This window comes from Salvia splendens, chromosome 8 (genome assembly GCF_004379255.2).
Source record: "Salvia splendens isolate huo1 chromosome 8, SspV2, whole genome shotgun sequence".
NCBI classification, from domain to species: domain Eukaryota; kingdom Viridiplantae; phylum Streptophyta; class Magnoliopsida; order Lamiales; family Lamiaceae; genus Salvia; species Salvia splendens.
The window spans coordinates 18,616,627-18,639,380 of record NC_056039.1 but is presented as its reverse complement, the minus strand read 5'-3'; the positions used below and the strand labels follow the sequence as shown (position 1 = coordinate 18,639,380).

Genomic DNA, 22,754 nt, shown 5'->3' with positions numbered 1-22,754 from the left:
TTTCTCTTTTCAAACCTTTTTACTTTTCTGAAAAATATTATGTGGCGATATAAGGGGTGGTTTAACTGTTATGTCATGCCATGTTGTTTTTATTATGAGATTGTTTTCCTGATGCCTAGTTCGTATGAGTTTACTCCGTTAGGCTATATGGCTGTGTTGTGAAACGAATTCGGGTCTGAGTAGGGCCGTAAACCCTATCAGGCTGTGTACACTGGTGGGATCGTGAGCCGTCCTTGCAAGTCGGCCGGTCTCGTGGGCGAATAGTGTGGCCACACTTTCGTCGCACTGTGATGTGATTGATGGATTGATGTGAGAAGTGGGGAGATAAATTTTCTGGCCAGACTTGAATTTTTTTTGTGCTTCTCGTGATATTTTCTTACTACTTAAAACCCGAGATCACTGGTATGGATGACATAACTTATTAAAATGTTTTCGGCATGAGCCCATTGAGTACAACAAGTACTCAGCTGCATATTTTTTTTCTTATGTGCAGGTTGAGCGGGATGTTGCGGTGGACGTTGAGCTGGCTAAAGACCCTAGGATACGTTGTGTCGTCATACATAGGCGTGATCCTTGACTCTCCCTGAAACTTATTTATCCGCTGCTATGTTTTAAATTATGTCTTAAGACCTTAATCTTTTCGTGTTGTGTTTGAACATATATGGTGGTGTTAGGTTTAAACGAGTGTTTACGTTGTCTTTCTGAAAATGGTGTTTTCCGAGATTTAAGTTAAATGTTGTTTTGCTTTAGTTATTAATTGTTGTTTTACTTAAGTCAAATTCTTTCCGTTGTCTTTTTTTTACAAGTATTTTACCTTATGTCTCTTCAAAAAAAATGACCTTAAACTTCTTTAAACTAAGTTGTTTTCTTTCTTTATGTCTTAAGCTGTTCTTTTAAACTGTTGTCCATGCATGTCGGTCACGATCGCCGCATTTGTGATACCCCTGGTATGGGAGGTCGTGACAGAGTGGTATCAGAGCTTTGTTCTTTCGCTCTGGTCCGAGAGTCTTCTTTTACTTTGAGTCTAAGTTAGTGATTTTTGACTAGAAGTGTCATGAAGACTCAACATCCACAGCATCACGCTCAACCAATGAAAGTGAGGTATGTTTTATTTGTTGAAGGCATGTGAGATAGATGCATGAAATGGATGACGATATGATATGACGTTTGACAAGTTTATGCATGTGAATGAATGATATGCATAAGGATGAGTTGTAATGGAATGAATACATGAGCATGATTGGCTTGATAACTTAAGCATGTACTATGTGCGTAAATATGATGTTGTAATAGCAGATTGCGTGGAATACGAGTATGATTGATGTGATAATTAAGACATGTATTGTATGTACAAAGGTGATATTGATGTGGTATGAATACGTGTGAGCATGAACTTGGTGATGTTTCTATATGTGAATTATGCGCGAAAATACTACAACAATAGCATGCAAAGATATGAAACGTTAAGACGACGACAAACTTTCAAACTACGCGACCAACTTAAGAACCTTTTCAAGCGAACAATAATACAATTTGGTGTTTTAAAAGAAACTTTCGTCTTCACGTAGATGGTACGAACGAAACGAACCGCGCTTAAGAGCAGTCATTATAGTGCCAGAATGCGACAAGCGATATACGATTACGACCACTTTGAGAGAGAGGAGGGCAAAGCCTTGAGAGAGGTTGTCGCCCGTTTTGAAACCCTATGGCGAGATGTCTACGGGTACCATGTATCGGCCTATGGTGGCATAAGAAGGCTAATTGAGTTGATGCCCGACAATTGGGAGTCTTGGATGGAAACAACAGCCAGTCGGTTCACGTGGTATGAACCAAGAAACCAGATGATGGCCGGCGACATGAAAGGTTTCTTGAAGGCCCTAACGTGTGCTTTGATTGACTCACGTTCCGAGCGACCACCGTCGACAGAAGAAGGGAAAGATGAAACATTATGGGAAGACAAAGACGTGATCGAGGTTAAACCCACGGCAGAAAGAGAAGCAGTACCACAAGAAGGGATGGTTCCGGGTTTTGAGGATGATTATGTGGAAGATAGCATGGATATCGAAGAAGCCCTCCGCATGGTTGACGAGTATCACGTAGGAGAAGACCTGGAAGAGGAAGAGGACCCGGAAGAGGAAGAGTACAATGATGGATAGTTAGATGCCGTTTTGTTTTCTTAAGTTGTTATTACGATGGAAGTAGTACCTTTTTGTTTCCAACGAGTACTATGTTTTTCCTTTCCACGTTATCTATGGAAGTTCCACTTTTCGCATAACTTTACGTGCTTGTGTTTTATCGTATCGTACGCGTGCATGAAAGTGGTGATGTTTTAATAACGATGTTCTCACAACGATGCTAACCTGTGTTTTAGATCAACATGCCCCCAAGACGTAGACGTGGTCCGCATGTGGAGAACAACGTGGGGGAACAAACAGAGGGAGGTGTCGGGAATCCACCTCCGCCTCCACCACCACCTCTACCCCAACCAAACGAAAGGGAGTACATCAAGGCCTTTCGGAAAGAGAACCCACCCAAGTTTGATGGATTGGGAGAGCCCCCGAAGGCGGAGGCATGGGTACGCGACATTGAGCGTGTCTTTGAGTTTATGGGATGCACGGATAGGGAACGCCTGGCCTGCGTGACGTATCAGCTGACAGGACCCGTTGACTTTTGGTGGGAAACGAAGAAGAGAAACATGGACCCCGCTCGCCGTGAGGCGCTTACTTGGGAAGAGTTTAAGGAAGAAGTTTACAATAAGTATGTTCCCATGAGTTATCGGCGGGCGAAGGTAGTGGAGTTCCACACTATAAAACAAGGAAGTATGACGGTCACGGAGTACGACCGCGCCCTATGTGAGATGACACATTACGCGCCAGAATTAGTCGATACAGACGAGAAGATGGCTGCGAAGTTCCGTTCCGGCCTTAGGCCCGAGATAAGGGTAGCTGTGGCCAGTCGCAGGGGAATTCCTTATTCCGAGGTGTTGGGTTGTGCCTTAGGTGTGGAGGAAGCACTGCCCAAGAATGAGAGGACAACAAACCCTACCCCATCTGCACCCCCGGTGAACTTTAGAGACCAAAGGAAGTGGGAGGGAAATCGAGCTCCTTTTGACAATAAGAGGCGCTTCTCCACTTTTCGGAAACCGCAGAATCATGGGCGCCAATTGGTGCCACAGCAGAGGGGAAACCCGCAGAGAACACCCTATTGTAATCGGTGCTCCAAGCATCATGTTGGAGAGTGCCGAGTTGGAGGCATCCGGTGTTACGCCTGCGGTGGAAACGGGCGCATGTCTCGAGAGTGCCCAAACAACAACAAAGGTGGAGTGAAGAATGGGCAAGTACAGAGACCACCACAACAGCCTCAACCAATCCGACAAGTGGCCCCACAGCAAGCAAGGGCATACGCACTCAAAGGGAGTCAAGGGCAGGAACCCCAAGCCAGCAAGGGCAAGGAGAATTTGGCAGGTATAGGAAAGCTCCAACAACTGCCTATTATTGTGCTGTTTGATACAGGTGCTTCGCATTCTTTTATTTCCGTGTCATGTGTGAATGCCTTAGAACTTCCTACTGCTAAGCTTGAATCGAATTTGAATGTGTCTTCACCGGTTGGAGGATTGATTGACATTGTGAGAACTTGCTCGAACATAGAGTTTGTGTTAGGAGAACTAGGAGTAGTGGCATAACTTTTGCACGTTATACCTTTGGAAAATGTAGACATAATCTTGGGAATGGATTGGCTTACCGAGAACCACGCAACGATTCACTGTAAAGAGAGACAAATTTCTTTTCAAGCCCCGGGTGAAGAACCGACTATCTTGAACGAGATCTCCATGAATCGACGAACCTCCATAATCTCTGCTTTGCAAGCAACTATGATGATAAGAAAAGGGCGTCTGGCGTATCTTGTGTACTTAAATGGAGAGGAAAAGAAGGAGTTAAAAGTGGAAGACGTGGCAGTGGTGCGAGATTTTCCCGATGTGTTTCCTGAAGCTTTGCCAGGACCGCCGCCCGACAGACAAGTGGAGTTCGCCATTGACTTGGAACCAGGGTCAGCGCCAGTATCAAAGGCGCCATACCGAATGGCCCCTAAGGAGTTGGCCGAGTTAAATGTTCAGTTGCAAGAACTGTTAGACTTGGGTTTTATTCGACCCAGTGTGTCACCATGGGGAGCGCCAGTTTTGTTCGTTAAGAAGAAGGATGAAACGATGAGGATGTGCATCGACTATCGTGAGCTCAACAAGATGACTTTGAAGAATAAGTACCCACTGCCAAGGATTGATGATTTGTTTGACCAACTCCGAGGAGTGGGCGTATTCTCGAAAATGGATTTGAGATCAGGGTATCATCAACTAAAGGTCCGACGAGAGGATGTGCCTAAGACTGCTTTTCGCACTCGTTATGGCCATTATGAATTTGTGGTGATGCCTTTTGGGCTGACTAACGCCCCAGCCGTTTTCATGGACTTGATGAACCGAGTCTTCCACGAGTATCTTGACAAGTTTGTATTAGTCTTCATCGATGACGTGTTGGTATACTCGAAGGACGAGGAAGAACATAGATGGCATCTACAAACAGTGTTGGAAACGTTGCGAAATGAGAAGCTTTATGCCAAGTTCAGTAAGTGTGAGTTCTGGTTGACTCGAGTGAACTTTCTTGGTCATATTGTGACGGCAAATGGAATTCAAGTAGACCCAACAAAGGTCGAGGCAGTGCAGAATTGGAAATCGCCGAAAACGCCAAGTGAAATCCGCAGTTTCTTGGGATTGGCAGGATATTATCGACGATTCATTGAAGGATTCTCTAAGATGGCGAGACCGATGACGCAACTACTAAAGAAAGGAATTAAGGTGGTTTGGACGCCAGAGTGCGAGGCGAGTTTCCAACTATTGAAGGAGAAGTTGACTACAGCACCAGTCCTAGCAGTACCCGAACCCGACAAGGACTTCGCCGTCTATACGGACGCGTCGAAAGAAGGACTAGGATGTGTGTTAATGCAAGATGGGAAGGTGATAGCGTATGCTTCCCGACAAGTGAGACCGAATGAATTGAATTTTCCGACCCATGATTTGGAGTTAGCAGCAGTGGTGCATGCACTGAAAATTTGGAGAAACCATCTCTATGGAGTGAGATGCGAAATCTATACGGACCACAAGAGTCTCAAGTATTTCTTCGAGCAGAGGGAGCTAAACATGCGACAACGATGTTGGTTAGAGGTCATGAAGGACTATGACTGTGGTATTAACTATCATCCGGGCAAGGCGAACGTGGTCGCCGACGCTTTGAGAAGGAAAAACCAACCGCAATTGGCTTACTTCCTAACGCATGAAGAAGCGTTGATTCACGAGTTTGACAAGATGAGATTGGAGATAGTGAAAGTGCCCGAGACAGTGGAAGCAAGATTGGCGACACTAGTGATTGAGCCAGATTTGAGAACCAAACTCATAGAAGCCCAGCGACGTGATGGAAAGTTGGAGGAGTTACGTGCAAAGGTGAGAGCCGAGAAGCTTGATCATTACCGTGAGGAGGCGGATAATGCCTTGACGTACGATGGGCGATTGTGTGTGCCGAGTGATGAGACGCTAAAAGAGGAGATTTTGAGTGAAGCGCACGACACGCCTTACACCGCACACCCCGAAAGCACGAAGATGTATCGGGATTTGAAGCAACGGTTTTGGTGGAATGGAATGAAATGGGACGTAGCGTCATATGTGGAACGATGTCTAGCATGCCAACAAGTGAAGGCCTTACACCAACGGCCATATGGGAAGTTACAATCGCTTGAAATTCTTGAATGGAAGTGGGAGCATCTAGCTATGGATTTCGTGACGGGTTTGCCAAAGTCACAGAAGGGCAACACTGCGATTTGGGTGATCATTGATCGACTTACTAAAAGCGCGCACTTCTTACCGATTAAGATTACTTATGGCGCGGACAAGTTAGCAAAGCTGTACGTGAATGAGATTGTGCGTTTGCATGGAGTGCCAAAGACTATTGTATCCGACCGCGATACGAAGTTCACATCAAAGTTTTGGATGAGTTTGGAACGAGAATTGGGCACACAGTTGAACTTTAGTACTGCCTATCACCCGCAATCGGATGGGCAATCAGAGAGGACGATTCAGACACTTGAAGATATGTTGCGAGCCGTTGTCTTAGATCGAGGGGAAAGTTGGGAAGCTGTCCTACCATTGGTTGAATTCGCCTACAACAACAGTTATCAAGCGACGATCGATATGGCTCCGTACGAAGCCTTATATGGTAGGAAGTGTCAATCTCCACTTTATTGGGATGAAGTCGGCAAGAAGAAGATGTTAGGACCCGACGCTATAAAGGAGATGACCGAAATTGTGCATCAAATTCGCGCAAGGATCAAGGAAGCTCAAGACAGACAGAAGTTGTATGCTGACGTGCGTCGAACGGAAATCAAATTCGACGTTGGTGACAAAGTGTTCTTGAAAATGTCCCCGATGAGAGGAGTTGTGAGATTTGGAGTGAAAAGCAAGCTGAAACCGCGTTTTGTGGGACCGTACGAGATCATCGAGGAAGTAGGTCCTGTAGCGTATCGATTGGCGTTACCACCCAGCTTTGGGAACGTGCACAATGTGTTCCACGTATCGCAGTTGCGCAAGTACGTGTTCGACCCCAAACATGTGATTCACCAAGAGGAAGTGATCCTAACCCCCGACATGAGCTACGAGGAAAGGCCCGAAGCAATCCTAGATCGGAAGGTACAAGAGCTACGAAACAAGACGATAGCGTCCGTGAAGGTGTTGTGGAAGCACCATGGTCCCGAGGAAGCTACGTGGGAGTTAGAAGATAAGATGAAAGAAAACTTTCCCGAATTGTTTGTGTGAGACGTTTAAATTTCGGGACGAAATTTCTGTTTAGAGGGGAAGGATGTAACATCCCAAACTTTTGTGACTCCTTTTATTGGTCTTGTGAATTTTGAATTTTGGAACTATGAAACTTTTGTTTCTATGTGATTGAAGTGACTTTGCGTGGAATAAATTATCGTGGTTAATATGAATGATGAGATTGAGTTATATTTTTTTTTCCCTTGAGGGGAAAATAATTAATAGGATCATGCATTTATTCTTTCTCGAGTCAATTCATTGAATTATTCGGCTCCTCCTAATTATTGAAATAGCACTTCTTTTCGTGATTTTAATTAATTGTTTTGGGATACTTATCCAAATTAAATCCAAACCAAATGACCCCTAGATGGTACTACATGAAATTCAAACTCCATTTTATTTTCCTTGGGAGTTTTCGAAAATCTCCTATAGGAGAAAGAATTATTTTCATTTGATTTAATTGGTGCTTTATTGACTCCCTTCCTTTGAATTTAATCCAATTAAATCATGTTATAATTTATTTCTTCACCTAAAATAAATAGAGAGTTGGGATATTTCCTTGGTTAGCAGTTTTCGGCCCCTCCACTAAATTTTGGAGGATATTTTATTTGTTTCCTAATTTGTAGAATCCCTTTTTATTCAAATAAATTCCTATGTCTAATTAATTGGGGATGTGAATATTTTTCTTCTACTTTTCTTCCATATCACACGCCCCCTATGCAATATTTTCCTTGTGGGAATTTAATTAATTGTTGCCTATTTTATGGGAGCCTTTTTCCTATAAATAAATTACCTAATTTAAATCCTATTCTTTTAATTGGGGATTTAAATAATTTCCTTGTGCAATTACCCAAGAATTTTCGGCCCCTCCTTTATTTAGTACTTGGAGATTTAATTTAATTATTCCCTTGTATTCATTATTTTTATTTCCTAAGTTATGAATTTATTCTCCAAGTAAATACCAAGTAAATTCTTTGTTGTGCACTACATGGAATTTTCGAAAATTCCACTCTCCCTCGTGTCTATTTTATTCTTTTAAATTGTGGGATTTTTATTCATTAGCCTATATTTTATTTCCCCCACAATTCCTTTATTTAATTTACCCATGGATTAAACCTAACAAATAAATAGCAAATAGTCAAACCCTAGCCCCCATTCACCTCAAAAATTTCGCCCCCTCTCTTCTCTCCCTCTCCCACACGTTTTTCATCTTCCACTCTCCCATCTCCAAAAATCCTCCATCCAACTCTTGTTCTTACAATCCTTTGAAGTTATTTTCAAAAGAACTTGTTTGATTTTTCGCGGTTGATTGAAATCATGTGTGTTGGATTGAAATATTTGGAGAATAATACGAGTTATGTGCAAATATGTGTATGAGGAACGTGTAAGCATGATTATGTGTTTTCGAGCATGAAAAAAAAAACGGTGTCTGTGTTGTGGAAGTTTTAAAAACCCTATTTTCGAACTTGAACCAGAAATCTGTGATGCACGACCAGTGACTTATGATCTGTATTTGACCCATCAAACGAACGAATTTTGCTATGAAAGTTTTACTGAGTAAACTTCAAGGTGTTTTCTGTGTCTCGTGTGAATTTCAGCCCGTTTTATCGAAAAATGAATTTTTAATAAATTTTTTTAAGTTGACTGCGCAAATCTGCCAGAAACTTGAGTTCTCGCCATGAATGTTTCGTTTTCTGTTTGACTGACCAAATGACCTCCGATCGATGTGATTCTTGAAGTATATGAAAATTTGAAGTGTATTCCGAGTAGTGTTAAATTTCCAGCCTAGTCAGGCATCGTATGAATTTATGGTGAATTTTTCAAATGAACTGCACAATACTGTCAGAAATTGTATGTTCCGACCAGAGAGTTTAATAGGTGATATGACTGACCAAATGACGTGATTTCGGTGTGAAAATTTTCATGTATGAACTTGAAGGTGTCCTCTGTATTGTGACCAAAATTTATCTTCTTTTGAGGTCGGGTGAATTTATAGTGATTTTTACAAAACGGTCGCGCAGTTCTGCCAGTTTTCTGCCTTGTTAAAATGACACTTAGTTTCAAGTTTAAAAGTATTATATGATGCATGTATATCCAAGGAGTGTGTTTAAATTATGTGATCACGTGTGATAAGTTGAAATGCGATGCGTGTGTCTTTACACTTTTATGACGTATGTTGGGTTGGGGAATTGAGAAAGACGATGAGAGAGAAACGATAGGACATGCATAGTAATATGTTGATGTGTGAGGCTGACTTATGTTGTCGTTGACAAGGGTGTTGTGTATTCGTGAACTCGAGGATCGAGAGTTGCTAAGTTGGGTTGTGAATTGCTAAGTGAACGAGGTGGGCTTTTCTTTTCAAACCTTTTTACTTTTCCGAAAAATATTATGTGACGATATAAGGGTGGTTTAACTGTTATGTCATGCCATGTTGTTTTTATTATGATATTGTGTGCCTGATGCCTAGTTCGTATGAGTTTACTCCGTTAGGCTATATGGTTGTGTTGTGAAACGAAATCGGGTCTGAGTAGGGCCGTAAACCTTATCAGGCTGTGTACACTGGTGGGATCGTGAGCCGTCATTGCAAGTCGGCCGGTCTCGTGGGCGAATAGTGTGGCCACACTTTCGTAGATCTGATGTATTTCCGATTCATAGCAAGTTTTTCGGCGTCCAAATCTTTATATTCTGTTTGAATCTAGGAGTGTGCTCTGTTTTCTTCATCTGCGAGTTTAGTTTAGTTGCGAAGGTGCATGTCGTAGTTAGTTGGAGCATGGATTGGTTATCTGCAGCTTTTTACCGTACTTGCTATTAATGGAAATATGGTCCCCACTGTTAGTTGCTTACTGTTTAGCTAGATTAGGTAGTCGTTTACTTAGTCTAGGGAGTAATTGTGTCTTTCGGTATTGATGTCTGATTCCAGTAAGTTTTCTGTGTCCTAGGTCTAGCGTTTACATTTCTTGCGTAGATCTAGTGGTAGTTTAAATCTCAACCCCTTTGTGTGGCAGCAGCTGTTTGTTTCCATAGTCTCTTAGCACTACTTTGCGAATCCATCTCTGTGGGATCGACCCCACTTCCCTATACTAATTCATAGTATTCGGGTTGAGGGATTTATTTTTGAAGGGGAGTCGAGTGTGTCCAACGACAAAAACACTGTAGTTCTCTAGAGTTCCTGGACCCAGTGATCCAGTGGATTTAAGGAGCGTTGTGTCTGGACCGAGCTTTGCATTAATTCTCATATGTGCACACTCGCTTACTCCTGAGTCTAGTCATTCGACATTAGAGTCGAGTGAGACCCACTTCAGCCAGCAAGCCCGTGACTGTGAAATCAATCCCCAAATCTGTGACCCTGAAGAAGACCGTACCCATACAGACAGCAGAGACGACAGAGAAGCCGGAATCGTCGGCGAGAAAGAAAGCTAAAGTGACCCAACAGGCCGTGCCGCCCAAGTCTGGCTCCTGGGGGGGCCAGACCCCGAATTGAACCCCCTAACCCAAGTAACTTTTACTTTTCATCCTTTTTTTTATTGCTTTCCGTTATGTTTATCCGTGCCAGCATGCTTTGTTTTGTACATATATGTTGCAACTACCCACACTTAGCCCAATATTTGGTCTAAGTGTGAGAAGGGGTTGCGTTTAATTTTGCATGTTTGGTTTTGTTTGTTGAGCCTTCTCCCACTTAGCCCGGTGTACGATCTAAGTGTGAGAAGTTTGTTTTGTTTCTAGCATGTTGTTTGTTTGTTTGTGGTCTGTTTTATGTCTTTTATACTTCCCTATTTCCCCCCTTCACTAGGATAGCTTGGGGAATAAGGCAAAAATTCCCTTAGTGAAGCAATTGAAGAAAGGATACACGTCAACTTTGATGCCCTTTTCCTTAACAAACTAAAAGCGGTCTGAATGAAGCAAGGACGATAGAAAATGCCTTAGATAACCTAGCTGTGCAGCCCTACTATAAAGTGAGTTATAAGCCTAAACACTTTGAGCTAACATGTAAAAAATGGGCAACCATTTGATGCTTAGGGAGTAGAGTATAAAGGAGAAAAAATGGGTTATGGAGGTATAAGCTGGACGAAGTCCAGGAAAATGAGGTATAAGCTGGACGAAGTCCAGGGGATGAGTAAATTAAAAAAAATATATTGAAAGGAAAAAAGAAAAAAATGGAGGTATAAGCTGGACGAAGTCCAGGGGAAAAATAAAAAGAGGAAAAAGAAGATTAATTACCTAAGGGCAGGAAGAAAAAATTACCTGACCCAGGAAAAAAAAGGGGGGTAGGAGATGATAGAAAGGAGAAACTCTCATAACCCAACGCATCAGTGGTGTAACTTTAACTTTGGAGCGTTTTGATCCTAACATCCCTGGTGAGGAATGAGTGATCGAGCGAACCTAATGGCTGGGAAATCAATAGGCTATCTTGACAAACTGACGGACCGTTTAGGTCGACAAAGGAAGAGGGAGGATTTGAAGACTGTAGACGATCAGAGAGAACTTAAGCTTGTGGGGACAGTCGCCTAAAAGTTGAAACTAGTGCATGCCTATTTGTTGTGTTTTGTGTTTTTTTTGTGTTATTTTCTTTTAGGAGTCTGTATGTGTCTAGGTTTAGGAGTCTGTTTCTGTGTTAGTGTCTTGTTTGTAGAGTCGTTCTTGGGAACCGTGCATTGAAATTCGTCTTATTTCTTTTTCTTGTCTTTCATACTTGAGGACAAGCATGGTTGAAGTGTGAGCAGTTTGATAAGGCTAATTTCATGCATAGGTATAGGGCTTTAATTCGTGAAATTTCTGGGTCTAACGCACGTTTTAAGCCAGGTGTGTGAAGATTTTTCGCCAGGTCCAGGAAAGGATGATGACAGTTGCTTGGACCTAGGAAATAGGCGCATGAGTGGACATTATGCGGAAAATTGCTTGACGGAGGAAACCTCGGAGTTGAAGGGTAGAATAGAGATTTCTACGAAGACTCTAGAAGGCTATGTCGGCATCTATAAAAGGGAGAAGCATGCACGCTGGAGGGATCAACTGGGTTGGAGGCCTCGCTAACAGCCTGTAGCTTAGTTCACTTTTCACACACTTGGGTTCTTTTCATGGGGAGATTCAGGGTTCGCACCGGGGTTCATGTTTAGTTTTCTTTGAAGCTATTGTGGGTTGTAACACCGTCCTTCTGTGGGGCGAAGAAACAATTTAATTTCTGCTTTCGTACTTTCCTGATTTCGCCGAGCTTCGCTGTCCGAAGCTCGGAGCTCTATTGTTTGTTTTGCTAAATATTCTCTAATTTTAATGCAAGTTTGATTTTCTGTTACGTTGATTTTCGGAATTTTGGAATTGGATTGTTCGAGTTGGATGCGTTTCGCAGTTGTTTTCTGAATTTATGCAGGGTTGCAGGTTGATCTGGGTGATCGGAGTTTGTTTGTTGATAAATCGGAGGGTTGAGTTCGCTGGAGTTGTGGAGTTGTTTGTGGTTGTTTGAATTCGGAGTTGATCGGAGTAGATCTGTGAAAACCGGAGTTATGGAGTCGGTTGTGTCTGTTGTTGGGTTCGGATCGCTTAGATCCGGAGTGGATTAAGCATCCGACGTGAATCTGAGCAAGATTGATTTAATTTCATGCCTTGTTTACGTGTTTTCATTTCATTTCTCCTAGTTTACGTAGATCTGATGTATTTCCGGTTCATAGCAAGTTTCCGGCATCCAAATCTTTATATTCTGTTCGAATCTAGATATATGCTCTGTTTTCTCCATTTGCGTGCTTGAATCGGTAAGGAAATTGCATGTTGTTGTTAGTTGGAGCGTGAGTTTGTTATTTACAGCTTTAGCCGTACTTGCTATAATTGGAGTCATGGCCCCTGCCGTTTTATTCTCCCTGTCTAGTCTTAATTAGTTATTCGTCTACTCCATCCAGGAAGATAAATGTGTCTCTCAGTATTGAAGTCTGATTCTATTACATGTTTTGTGTCCTAGGTCTAGCATTTACAATTCGTGTCTAGGTCTAGAAGTAGTTAAAATTCTCAACCCTTTTGCATGGCAGCAGCCGCTTGTTTCCAGAGTCTCTAAGCACTACTTCACAAATCCATCTTCGTGGGATCGACCCCGCTTCCCTATACTAATTTATAGTATTCGGGTTGAAGGATTTAATATTTTTTTGAAGGGGAGTCGAGTGTGTCCAACGACAAAAATACTCCGTGTTCTCTTGAGTTCCTGGACCTGGTGATCCAGTGGATTTAAGGAGAGTGGTGTTTTGTACATATGTGTTGCAACTTCCCACACTTAGCCCAATCTTTGGTCTAAGTGTGAGAAGGGGTTGCATTTATTTTTGCATGTTTGGTTTTGTTTGTTGAGCCTTCTCCCACTTAGCCCGGTGTACGGTCTAAGTGTGAGAAGTTTGTTTTGTTTCTAGCATGCTGTTTGTTTGTTTGTGGTCTGTTTTGTGTTTTTTATACTTCCCTATTTCCCCCCTTCACTAGGATAGCTTGGGGACAAGCTTGAGTGAATTGGGAGGGTGAGGGAATAGGTGCAAGTATTTGCCCTGTTTTTCTTTTTCTGTGAATAAGAGTCTTAGAGTTTTCAGTTTTGTTTGTGTGCTGCGTGTTGCATGAGCTAGTGGATACAATAAGACAAAAATTCCCTTAGTAAGAGCAATTGAAGAAAGGATACACGTCAACTTTGATGCCCTTTTCCTTCACAAACTAAAAGCGGTTTGAATGAAGTAAGGACGATAGAAAATGCCTTAGATAACTTAGCTGTGCAGCCCTACTATAAAGTGAGTTATAAGCCTAAACACTTTGAGCTAACATGTAAAAAATGGGCAACCATTTGATGCTTAGGGAGTAGAGTATAAAGGAGAAAAAATGGGTTATGGAGGTATAAGCTGGACGAAGTCCAGGAAAAGGAGGTATAAGCTGGACGAAGTCCAGGGGAGGAGTAAATTAAAAAATATATATATTGAAAGGAAAACAAAAAGGAGGTATAAGCTGGACGAAGTCCAGGGGAAACATAAAAAGAGGAAAATGAAGATTAATTACCTAAGGGCAGGAAGAAAAAATTACCTGACCCAAAAAAAAAGGGGGGAGGAGATGATAGAAAGGAGAAACTCTCATAACCCAACGCATCAGTGGTGTAACTTTAACTTTGGAGCGTTTTGATCCTAACATCCCTGGTGAGGAAAGAGTGATCGAGCGAACCTAATGGCTGGGAAATCAATAGGCTATCTTGACAAACTGACGGACCGTTTAGGTCGACAAAGGAAGAGGGAGGATTTGAAGACTGTAGACGATCAGAGAGAACTTAAGCTTGTGGGGACAGTTGCCTAAAAGTTGAAACTAGTGCATGCTTATTTGTTGTGTTTTGTGTTTTTTTTGTATTATTTTCTTTTCTGAGTCTGTATCTGTCTAGGTTTAGGAGTCTGTTTCTGTGTTAGTGTCTTGTTTGTAGAGTCATTCTTGGGAACCGTGCATTGAAATTTGCCATATTTCTTTTTCTTGCCTTTCATACTTGAGGACAAGCATAGTTTAAGTGTGAGCAGTTTGATAAGGCTAATTTCATGCATAGGTCTAGGGCTTTAATTCGTGAAATTTCTGGGTCTAACGCACGTTTTAAGTCAGGTGTGTGAAGATTTTTCGCCAGGTCCATGAAAGGAGGATGACAGTTGCGTGGACCTAGGAAATAGGCGCATGAGTGGACATTATGCGGAAAATTGCTTGACGGAGGAAACCTCAGAGTTGAAGGGTAGAATAGAGATTTCTACGAAGACTCTAGAAGGCTATGTCGGCATCTATAAAAGGGAGAAGCATGCACGCTGGAGGGATCAACTGGGTTGGAGGCCTCGCTAACAGCCTGTAGCTTAGTTCACTTTTCACACACTTGGGTTCTTTTCATGGGGAGATTCAGGGTTCGCACCGGGGTTCATGTTTAGTTTTCTTTGAAGCTATTGTGGGTTGTAACACCGTCCTTCTGTGGGGCGAAGAAACAATTTAATTTCTGCTTTCGTACTTTCCTGATTTCGCCGAGCTTCGCTGTCCGAAGCTCGGAGCTCTATTGTTTGTTTTGCTAAATATTCTCTAATTTTAATGCAAGTTTGATTTTCTGTTACGTTGATTTTCGGAATTTTGGAATTGGATTGTTCGAGTTGGATGCGTTTCGCAGTTGTTTTCTGAATTTATGCAGGGTTGCAGGTTGATCTGGGTGATCGGAGTTTGTTTGTTGATAAATCGGAGGGTTGAGTTCGCTGGAGTTGTGGAGTTGTTTGTGGTTGTTTGAATTCGGAGTTGATCGGAGTAGATCTGTGAAAACCGGAGTTATGGAGTCGGTTGTGTCTGTTGTTGGGTTCGGATCGCTTAGATCCGGAGTGGATTAAGCATCCGACGTGAATCTGAGCAAGATTGATTTAATTTCATGCCTTGTTTACGTGTTTTCATTTCATTTCTCCTAGTTTACGTAGATCTGATGTATTTCCGGTTCATAGCAAGTTTCCGGCATCCAAATCTTTATATTCTGTTCGAATCTAGATATATGCTCTGTTTTCTCCATTTGCGTGCTTGAATCGGTAAGGAAATTGCATGTTGTTGTTAGTTGGAGCGTGAGTTTGTTATTTACAGCTTTAGCCGTACTTGCTATAATTGGAGTCATGGCCCCTGCCGTTTTATTCTCCCTGTCTAGTCTTAATTAGTTATTCGTCTACTCCATCCAGGAAGATAAATGTGTCTCTCAGTATTGAAGTCTGATTCTATTACATGTTTTGTGTCCTAGGTCTAGCATTTACAATTCGTGTCTAGGTCTAGAAGTAGTTAAAATTCTCAACCCTTTTGCATGGCAGCAGCCGCTTGTTTCCAGAGTCTCTAAGCACTACTTCACAAATCCATCTTCGTGGGATCGACCCCGCATCCCTATACTAATTTATAGTATTCGGGTTGAAGGATTTAATATTTTTTTGAAGGGGAGTCGAGTGTGTCCAACGACAAAAATACTCCGTGTTCTCTTGAGTTCCTGGACCTGGTGATCCAGTGGATTTAAGGAGCGTGGTGTTTTGTACATATGTGTTGCAACTTCCCACACTTAGCCCAATCTTTGGTCTAAGTGTGAGAAGGGGTTGCATTTATTTTTGCATGTTTGGTTTTGTTTGTTGAGCCTTCTCCCACTTAGCCCGGTGTACGGTCTAAGTGTGAGAAGTTTGTTTTGTTTCTAGCATGCTGTTTGTTTGTTTGTGGTCTGTTTTGTGTTTTTTATACTTCCCTATTTCCCCCCTTCACTAGGATAGCTTGGGGACAAGCTTGAGTGAATTGGGAGGGTGAGGGAATAGGTGCAAGTATTTGCTCTGTTTTTCTTTTTCTGTGAATAAGAGTCTTAGAGTTTTCAGTTTTGTTTGTGTGCTGCGTGTTGCATGAGCTAGTGGATACAATAAGACAAAAATTCCCTTAGTAAGAGCAATTGAAGAAAGGATACACGTCAACTTTGATGCCCTTTTCCTTCACAAACTAAAAGCGGTTTGAATGAAGTAAGGACGATAGAAAATGCCTTAGATAACTTAGCTGTGCAGCCCTCCTATAAAGTGAGTTATAAGCCTAAACACTTTGAGCTAACATGTAAAAAATGGGCAACCATTTGATGCTTAGGGAGTAGAGTATAAAGGAGAAAAAATGGGTTATGGAGGTATAAGCTGGACGAAGTCCAGGAAAAGGAGGTATAAGCTGGACGAAGTCCAGGGGAGGAGTAAATTAAAAAATATATATATTGAAAGGAAAACAAAAAGGAGGTATAAGCTGGACGAAGTCCAGGGGAAACATAAAAAGAGGAAAAAGAAGATTAATTACCTAAGGGCAGGAAGAAAAAATTACCTGACCCAAAAAAAAAGGGGGGAGGAGATGATAGAAAGGAGAAACTCTCATAACCCAACGCATCAGTGGTGTAACTTTAACTTTGGAGCGTTTTGATCCTAACATCCCTGGTGAGGAAAGAGTGATCGAGCGAACCTAATGGCTGGGAAATCAATAGGCTATCTTGACAAACTGACGGACCGTTTAGGTCGACAAAGGAAGAGGGAGGATTTGAAGACTGTAGACGATGAGAGAGAACTTAAGCTTGTGGGGACAGTTGCCTAAAAGTTGAAACTAGTGCATGCTTATTTGTTGTGTTTTGTGTTTTTTTTGTATTATTTTCTTTTCTGAGTCTGTATGTGTCTAGGTTTAGGAGTCTGTTTCTGTGTTAGTGTCTTGTTTGTAGAGTCATTCTTGGGAACCGTGCATTGAAATTTGCCATATTTCTTTTTCTTGCCTTTCATACTTGAGGACAAGCATGGTTTAAGTGTGAGCAGTTTGATAAGGCTAATTTCATGCATAGGTCTAGGGCTTTAATTCGTGAAATTTCTAGGTCTAACGCACGTTTTAAGTCAGGTGTGTGAAGATTTTTTGCCAGGTCCATGAAAGGAGGATGACAGTTGCGTGGACCTAGGAAATAGGCGCATGAGTGGACATTATGCGGAAAATTGCTTGACGGAGGAAACCTCAGAGTTGAAGGGTAGAATAGAGATTTCTACGAAGACTCTAGAAGGCTATGTCGGCATCTATAAAAGGGAGAAGCATGCACGCTGGAGGGATCAACTGGGTTGGAGGCCTCGCTAACAGCCTGTAGCTTAGTTCACTTTTCACACACTTGGGTTCTTTTCATGGGGAGATTCAGGGTTCGCACCGGGGTTCATGTTTAGTTTTCTTTGAAGCTATTGTGGGTTGTAACACCGTCCTTCTGTGGGGCGAAGAAACAATTTAATTTCTGCTTTCGTACTTTCCTGATTTCGCCGAGCTTCGCTGTCCGAAGCTCGGAGCTCTATTGTTTGTTTTGCTAAATATTCTCTAATTTTAATGCAAGTTTGATTTTCTGTTACGACTGTTATGTTGATTTTCGGAATTTTGGAATTGGATTGTTCGAGTTGGATGCGTTTCGCAGTTGTTTTCTGAATTTATGCAGGGTTGCAGGTTGATCTGGGTGATCGGAGTTTGTTTGTTGATAAATCGGAGGGTTGAGTTCGCTGGAGTTGTGGAGTTGTTTGTGGTTGTTTGAATTCGGAGTTGATCGGAGTAGATCTGTGAAAACCGGAGTTATGGAGTCGGTTATGTCTGTTGTTGGGTTTGGATCGCTTAGATCCGGAGTGGATTAAGCATCCGACGTGAATCTGAGCAAGATTGATTTAATTTCATGCCTTGTTTACGTGTTTTCATTTCATTTCTCCTAGTTTACGTAGATCTGATGTATTTCCGGTTCATAGCAAGTTTCCGGCATCCAAATCTTTATATTCTGTTCGAATCTAGATATATGCTCTGTTTTCTCCATTTGCGTGCTTGAATCGGTAAGGAAATTGCATGTTGTTGTTAGTTGGAGCGTGAGTTTGTTATTTACAGCTTTAGCCGTACTTGCTATAATTGGAGTCATGGCCCCCTGCCGTTTTATTCTCCCTGTCTAGTCTTAATTAGTTATTCGTCTACTCCATCCAGGAAGATAAATGTGTCTCTCAGTATTGAAGTCTGATTCTATTACATGTTTTGTGTCCTAGGTCTAGCATTTACAATTCGTGTCTAGGTCTAGAAGTAGTTAAAATTCTCAACCCTTTTGCATGGCAGCAGCCGCTTGTTTCCAGAGTCTCTAAGCACTACTTCACAAATCCATCTTCGTGGGATCGACCCCGCATCCCTATACTAATTTATAGTATTCGGGTTGAAGGATTTAATATTTTTTTGAAGGGGAGTCGAGTGTGTCCAACGACAAAAATACTCCGTGTTCTCTTGAGTTCCTGGACCTGGTGATCCAGTGGATTTAAGGAGCGTGGTGTTTTGTACATATGTGTTGCAACTTCCCACACTTAGCCCAATCTTTGGTCTAAGTGTGAGAAGGGGTTGCATTTATTTTTGCATGTTTGGTTTTGTTTGTTGAGCCTTCTCCCACTTAGCCCGGTGTACGGTCTAAGTGTGAGAAGTTTGTTTTGTTTCTAGCATGCTGTTTGTTTGTTTGTGGTCTGTTTTGTGTTTTTTATACTTCCCTATTTCCCCCCTTCACTAGGATAGCTTGGGGACAAGCTTGAGTGAATTGGGAGGGTGAGGGAATAGGTGCAAGTATTTGCTCTGTTTTTCTTTTTCTGTGAATAAGAGTCTTAGAGTTTTCAGTTTTGTTTGTGTGCTGCGTGTTGCATGAGCTAGTGGATACAATAAGACAAAAATTCCCTTAGTAAGAGCAATTGAAGAAAGGATACACGTCAACTTTGATGCCCTTTTCCTTCACAAACTAAAAGCGGTTTGAATGAAGTAAGGACGATAGAAAATGCCTTAGATAACTTAGCTGTGCAGCCCTACTATAAAGTGAGTTATAAGCCTAAACACTTTGAGCTAACATGTAAAAAATGGGCAACCATTTGATGCTTAGGGAGTAGAGTATAAAGGAGAAAAAATGGGTTATGGAGGTATAAGCTGGACGAAGTCCAGGAAAAGGAGGTATAAGCTGGACGAAGTCCAGGGGAGGAGTAAATTAAAAAATATATATATTGAAAGGAAAACAAAAAGGAGGTATAAGCTGGACGAAGTCCAGGGGAAACATAAAAAGAGGAAAAAGAAGATTAATTACCTAAGGGCAGGAAGAAAAAATTACCTGACCCAAAAAAAAGGGGGGAGGAGATGATAGAAAAGAGAAACTCTCATAACCCAACGCATCAGTGGTGTAACTTTAACTTTGGAGCGTTTTGATCCTAACATCCCTGGTGAGGAAAGAGTGATCGAGCGAACCTAATGGCTGGGAAATCAATAGGCTATCTTGACAAACTGACGGACCGTTTAGGTCGACAAAGGAAGAGGGAGGATTTGAAGACTGTAGACGATGAGAGAGAACTTAAGCTTGTGGGGACAGTTGCCTAAAAGTTGAAACTAGTGCATGCTTATTTGTTGTGTTTTGTGTTTTTTTTGTATTATTTTCTTTTCTGAGTCTGTATGTGTCTAGGTTTAGGAGTCTGTTTCTGTGTTAGTGTCTTGTTTGTAGAGTCATTCTTGGGAACCGTGCATTGAAATTTGCCATATTTCTTTTTCTTGCCTTTCATACTTGAGGACAAGCATGGTTTAAGTGTGAGCAGTTTGATAAGGCTAATTTCATGCATAGGTCTAGGGCTTTAATTCATGAAATTTATGGGTCTAACGCACGTTTTAAGTCAGGTGTGTGAAGATTTTTCGCCAGGTCCATGAAAGGAGGATGACAGTTGCGTGGACCTAGGAAATAGGCGCATGAGTGGACATTATGCGGAAAATTGCTTGACGGAGGAAACCTCGGAGTTGAAGGGTAGAATAGAGATTTCTACGAAGACTCTAGAAGGCTATGTCTGCATCTATAAAAGGGAGAAGCATGCACGCTGGAGGGATCAACTGGGTTGGAGGCCTCGCTAACAGCCTGTAGCTTAGTTCACTTTTCACACACTTGGGTTCTTTTCATGGGGAGATTCAGGGTTCGCACCGGGGTTCATGTTTAGTTTTCTTTGAAGCTATTGTGGGTTGTAACACCGTCCTTCTGTGGGGCGAAGAAACAATTTAATTTCTGCTTTCGTACTTTCCTGATTTCGCCGAGTTTCGTTGTCCGAAGCTCGGAGCTCTATTGTTTGTTTTGCTGAATATTCTCTAATTTTAATGCAAGTTTGATTTTCTGTTACGTTGATTTTCGGAATTTTGGAGTTGGATTGTTCGAGTTGGATGCGTTTCGCAGTTGTGGATAAATCGAAGGGTTGAGTTCGCTGGAGTTGTGGAGTTGTTTGTGGTTGTTTGAATTCGGAGTTGATCGGAGCAGATCTGTGAAAACCGGAGTTATGGAGTCGGTTGTGTCTGTTGTTGGGTTCGGATCGATTAGATCCGGAGTGGATTAAGCATCCGACGTGAATCTGAGCAAGATTGACTTAATTTCATGCCTAGTTTACGTGTTTTCATTTCATTTCGCCTAGTTTACGTAGATCTGATGTATTTCCGGTTCATAGCAAGTTTCCGGCATCCAAATCTTTATATTCTATTCGAATCCAGATATATGCTCTGTTTTCTCCATTTGTGCGCTTGAATCGGTAAGGAAATTGCATGTCGTTGTTAGTTGGAGCGTGAGTTTGTTATTTGCAGCTTTAGCCGTACTTGCTATAATTGGAGTCATGGTCCCCGCTGTTTTATTCTCCCTGTCTTGTCTTAATTAGTTAGTCGTCTACTCCATCCAGGAAACAAAATGTGTCTCTCAGTATTGAAGTCTAATTCTATTATATGTTCTGTGTCCTAGGTCTAGCATTTACATTTCGTGTCTAGTTCTAGAAGTAGTTAAAATTCTCAACCCTTTTGCGTGGCAGCAGCCGCTTGTTTCCAGAGTCTCTAAGCACTACTTCACGAATCCATCTTCGTGGGATCGACCCTGCTTCCCTATACTAATTTATAGTATTCGGGTTGAGGGATTTAATATTTTTTTGAAGGGGAGTTGAGTGTGTCCAACGACAAAAATACTCCGTGTTCTCTTGAGTTCCTGGACCTGGTGATCCAGTGGATTTAAGGAGCGTGGTGTCTTGACCAAACACTTGCATTAGTTTTCTCTGTGCACACTTGCTTACTCCGTAATACACAAACACAACGTTACCTTCAATGTGAATAAACGTTATGTGTGAAAATGATACTGTGATGATATGATTATGTTGAACATGAGCATGATTGGCATGATGATCTAAATAAGTGTTATATGTGTGAAAATGATATTGTGATAGTGTGATTATGGGGATATGAGCATGATTGGCAAGATGATCTAAGCATGTGTTGTATGTGCGAATATGATATTGTTATGGTATGATTATGTGGGACATGAGCAAGATTGGTATGATGACCTAAGTATGTGTTATATGTGTGAAAGTACTACGACGTGAGCATGTTAACATAGGATGATGGAGTGTTTTACATGAAGGACGAAAGTGGATGAGTTGTTTTGAGAATGTTAAAAATTTTTTGAAAAAAAAATGTGTAATATAAGAATGTTGTTTCAAATATATATGTGAAGCGCATGAGTGTTTTGTTTGGAATACAAATGTTTTATGAGCTTTGAAAGATTTGCATGGTTTGATATGTAGAAAAAAAAAGGAAAAGGATTTTGTGGTTGATGTTTTGTAATATTAATGACTAGTTGTTCTAGTGGAGTTTGATTGAGGAAAAATGTTTATATTGTGGAAAGTTGTTGGTAATTTTAGAAAGTTGTTTGATTGAGGAAAAATGTTTATGTTTTGCAATATCCTTGAACTTCAAATGAAAACATGTTAGTTCTTTCTTTTGGGGAAAATTAATTGATCAATGGAAAATGTTGTGTTTATGAATTGTTCAAATATATATATATATATAGGGGTGCATTATAATGAAAACCCCAATTTCCGTAATAACCCTATAACTAAATCTGGACCACACATTTTTAAAATCACGTGGTCTAGATTCAAACTTAGCTTTCCTTCATAAAAAAGGCGCAAAGGGTAAATATGTCATTTCGCTTATTTAATTTCTGAATTTCGCTCATGATAAAATTTACGTATCCAAATTTCGCTCATTTAAATACGTAAAATCTTATTTCCCATGATATACAGATGTATGAGGTTCAGTTATACGTAAAATCTTATTTCCCATGATAAACAAATTTCGCTCATTTAAATACGTAAAATCTTATTTAATTATCATTTTATCATTTTATCATTTTATCGGTCAAAAGTATCATTTTATCAACTCAGAGTATCATTCTATCCGGCAAAACTATCATTCTATGCAATAAACCTAACATATATCATTTTATCATTTTATCATTTTATCATTTTATCATTATATCAGTCAGTCAAAATTATCATTTTATCAACTCAGAGTATCATTCTATCCGGCAAAACTATCATTCTATGCAATAAACCTAACATAT

The 22,754-nt window shown here is 41.2% G+C and overlaps 1 protein-coding gene across 1 annotated transcript; it reads left to right on the top strand.

The window, feature by feature from the left end:
- The first annotated feature begins 2,377 nt into the window (after positions 1–2,377).
- On the top strand, positions 2,378–21,130 carry LOC121745880. The gene is made up of 2 exons (XM_042139822.1): positions 2,378–3,464; positions 21,105–21,130. The coding sequence occupies exons 1-2, from the start codon at positions 2,378–2,380 to the stop codon at positions 21,128–21,130; spliced, it is 1,113 nt and encodes a 370-aa protein (XP_041995756.1).
- The last annotated feature ends 1,624 nt before the right edge of the window (positions 21,131–22,754 follow it).

Coding starts and splice junctions, on each gene's coding strand:
- LOC121745880 (XM_042139822.1), top strand. CDS start 2,378: ATGCCCCCAAGACGTAGACGTGGTCCGCATGTGGAGAACAACGTGGGG. Junction 3,465..21,104: donor GGGCAAGGAGAATTTGGCAG/GTATAGGAAAGC, acceptor TCTGTGTCCTAG/GTCTAGCATTTACATTTCGT.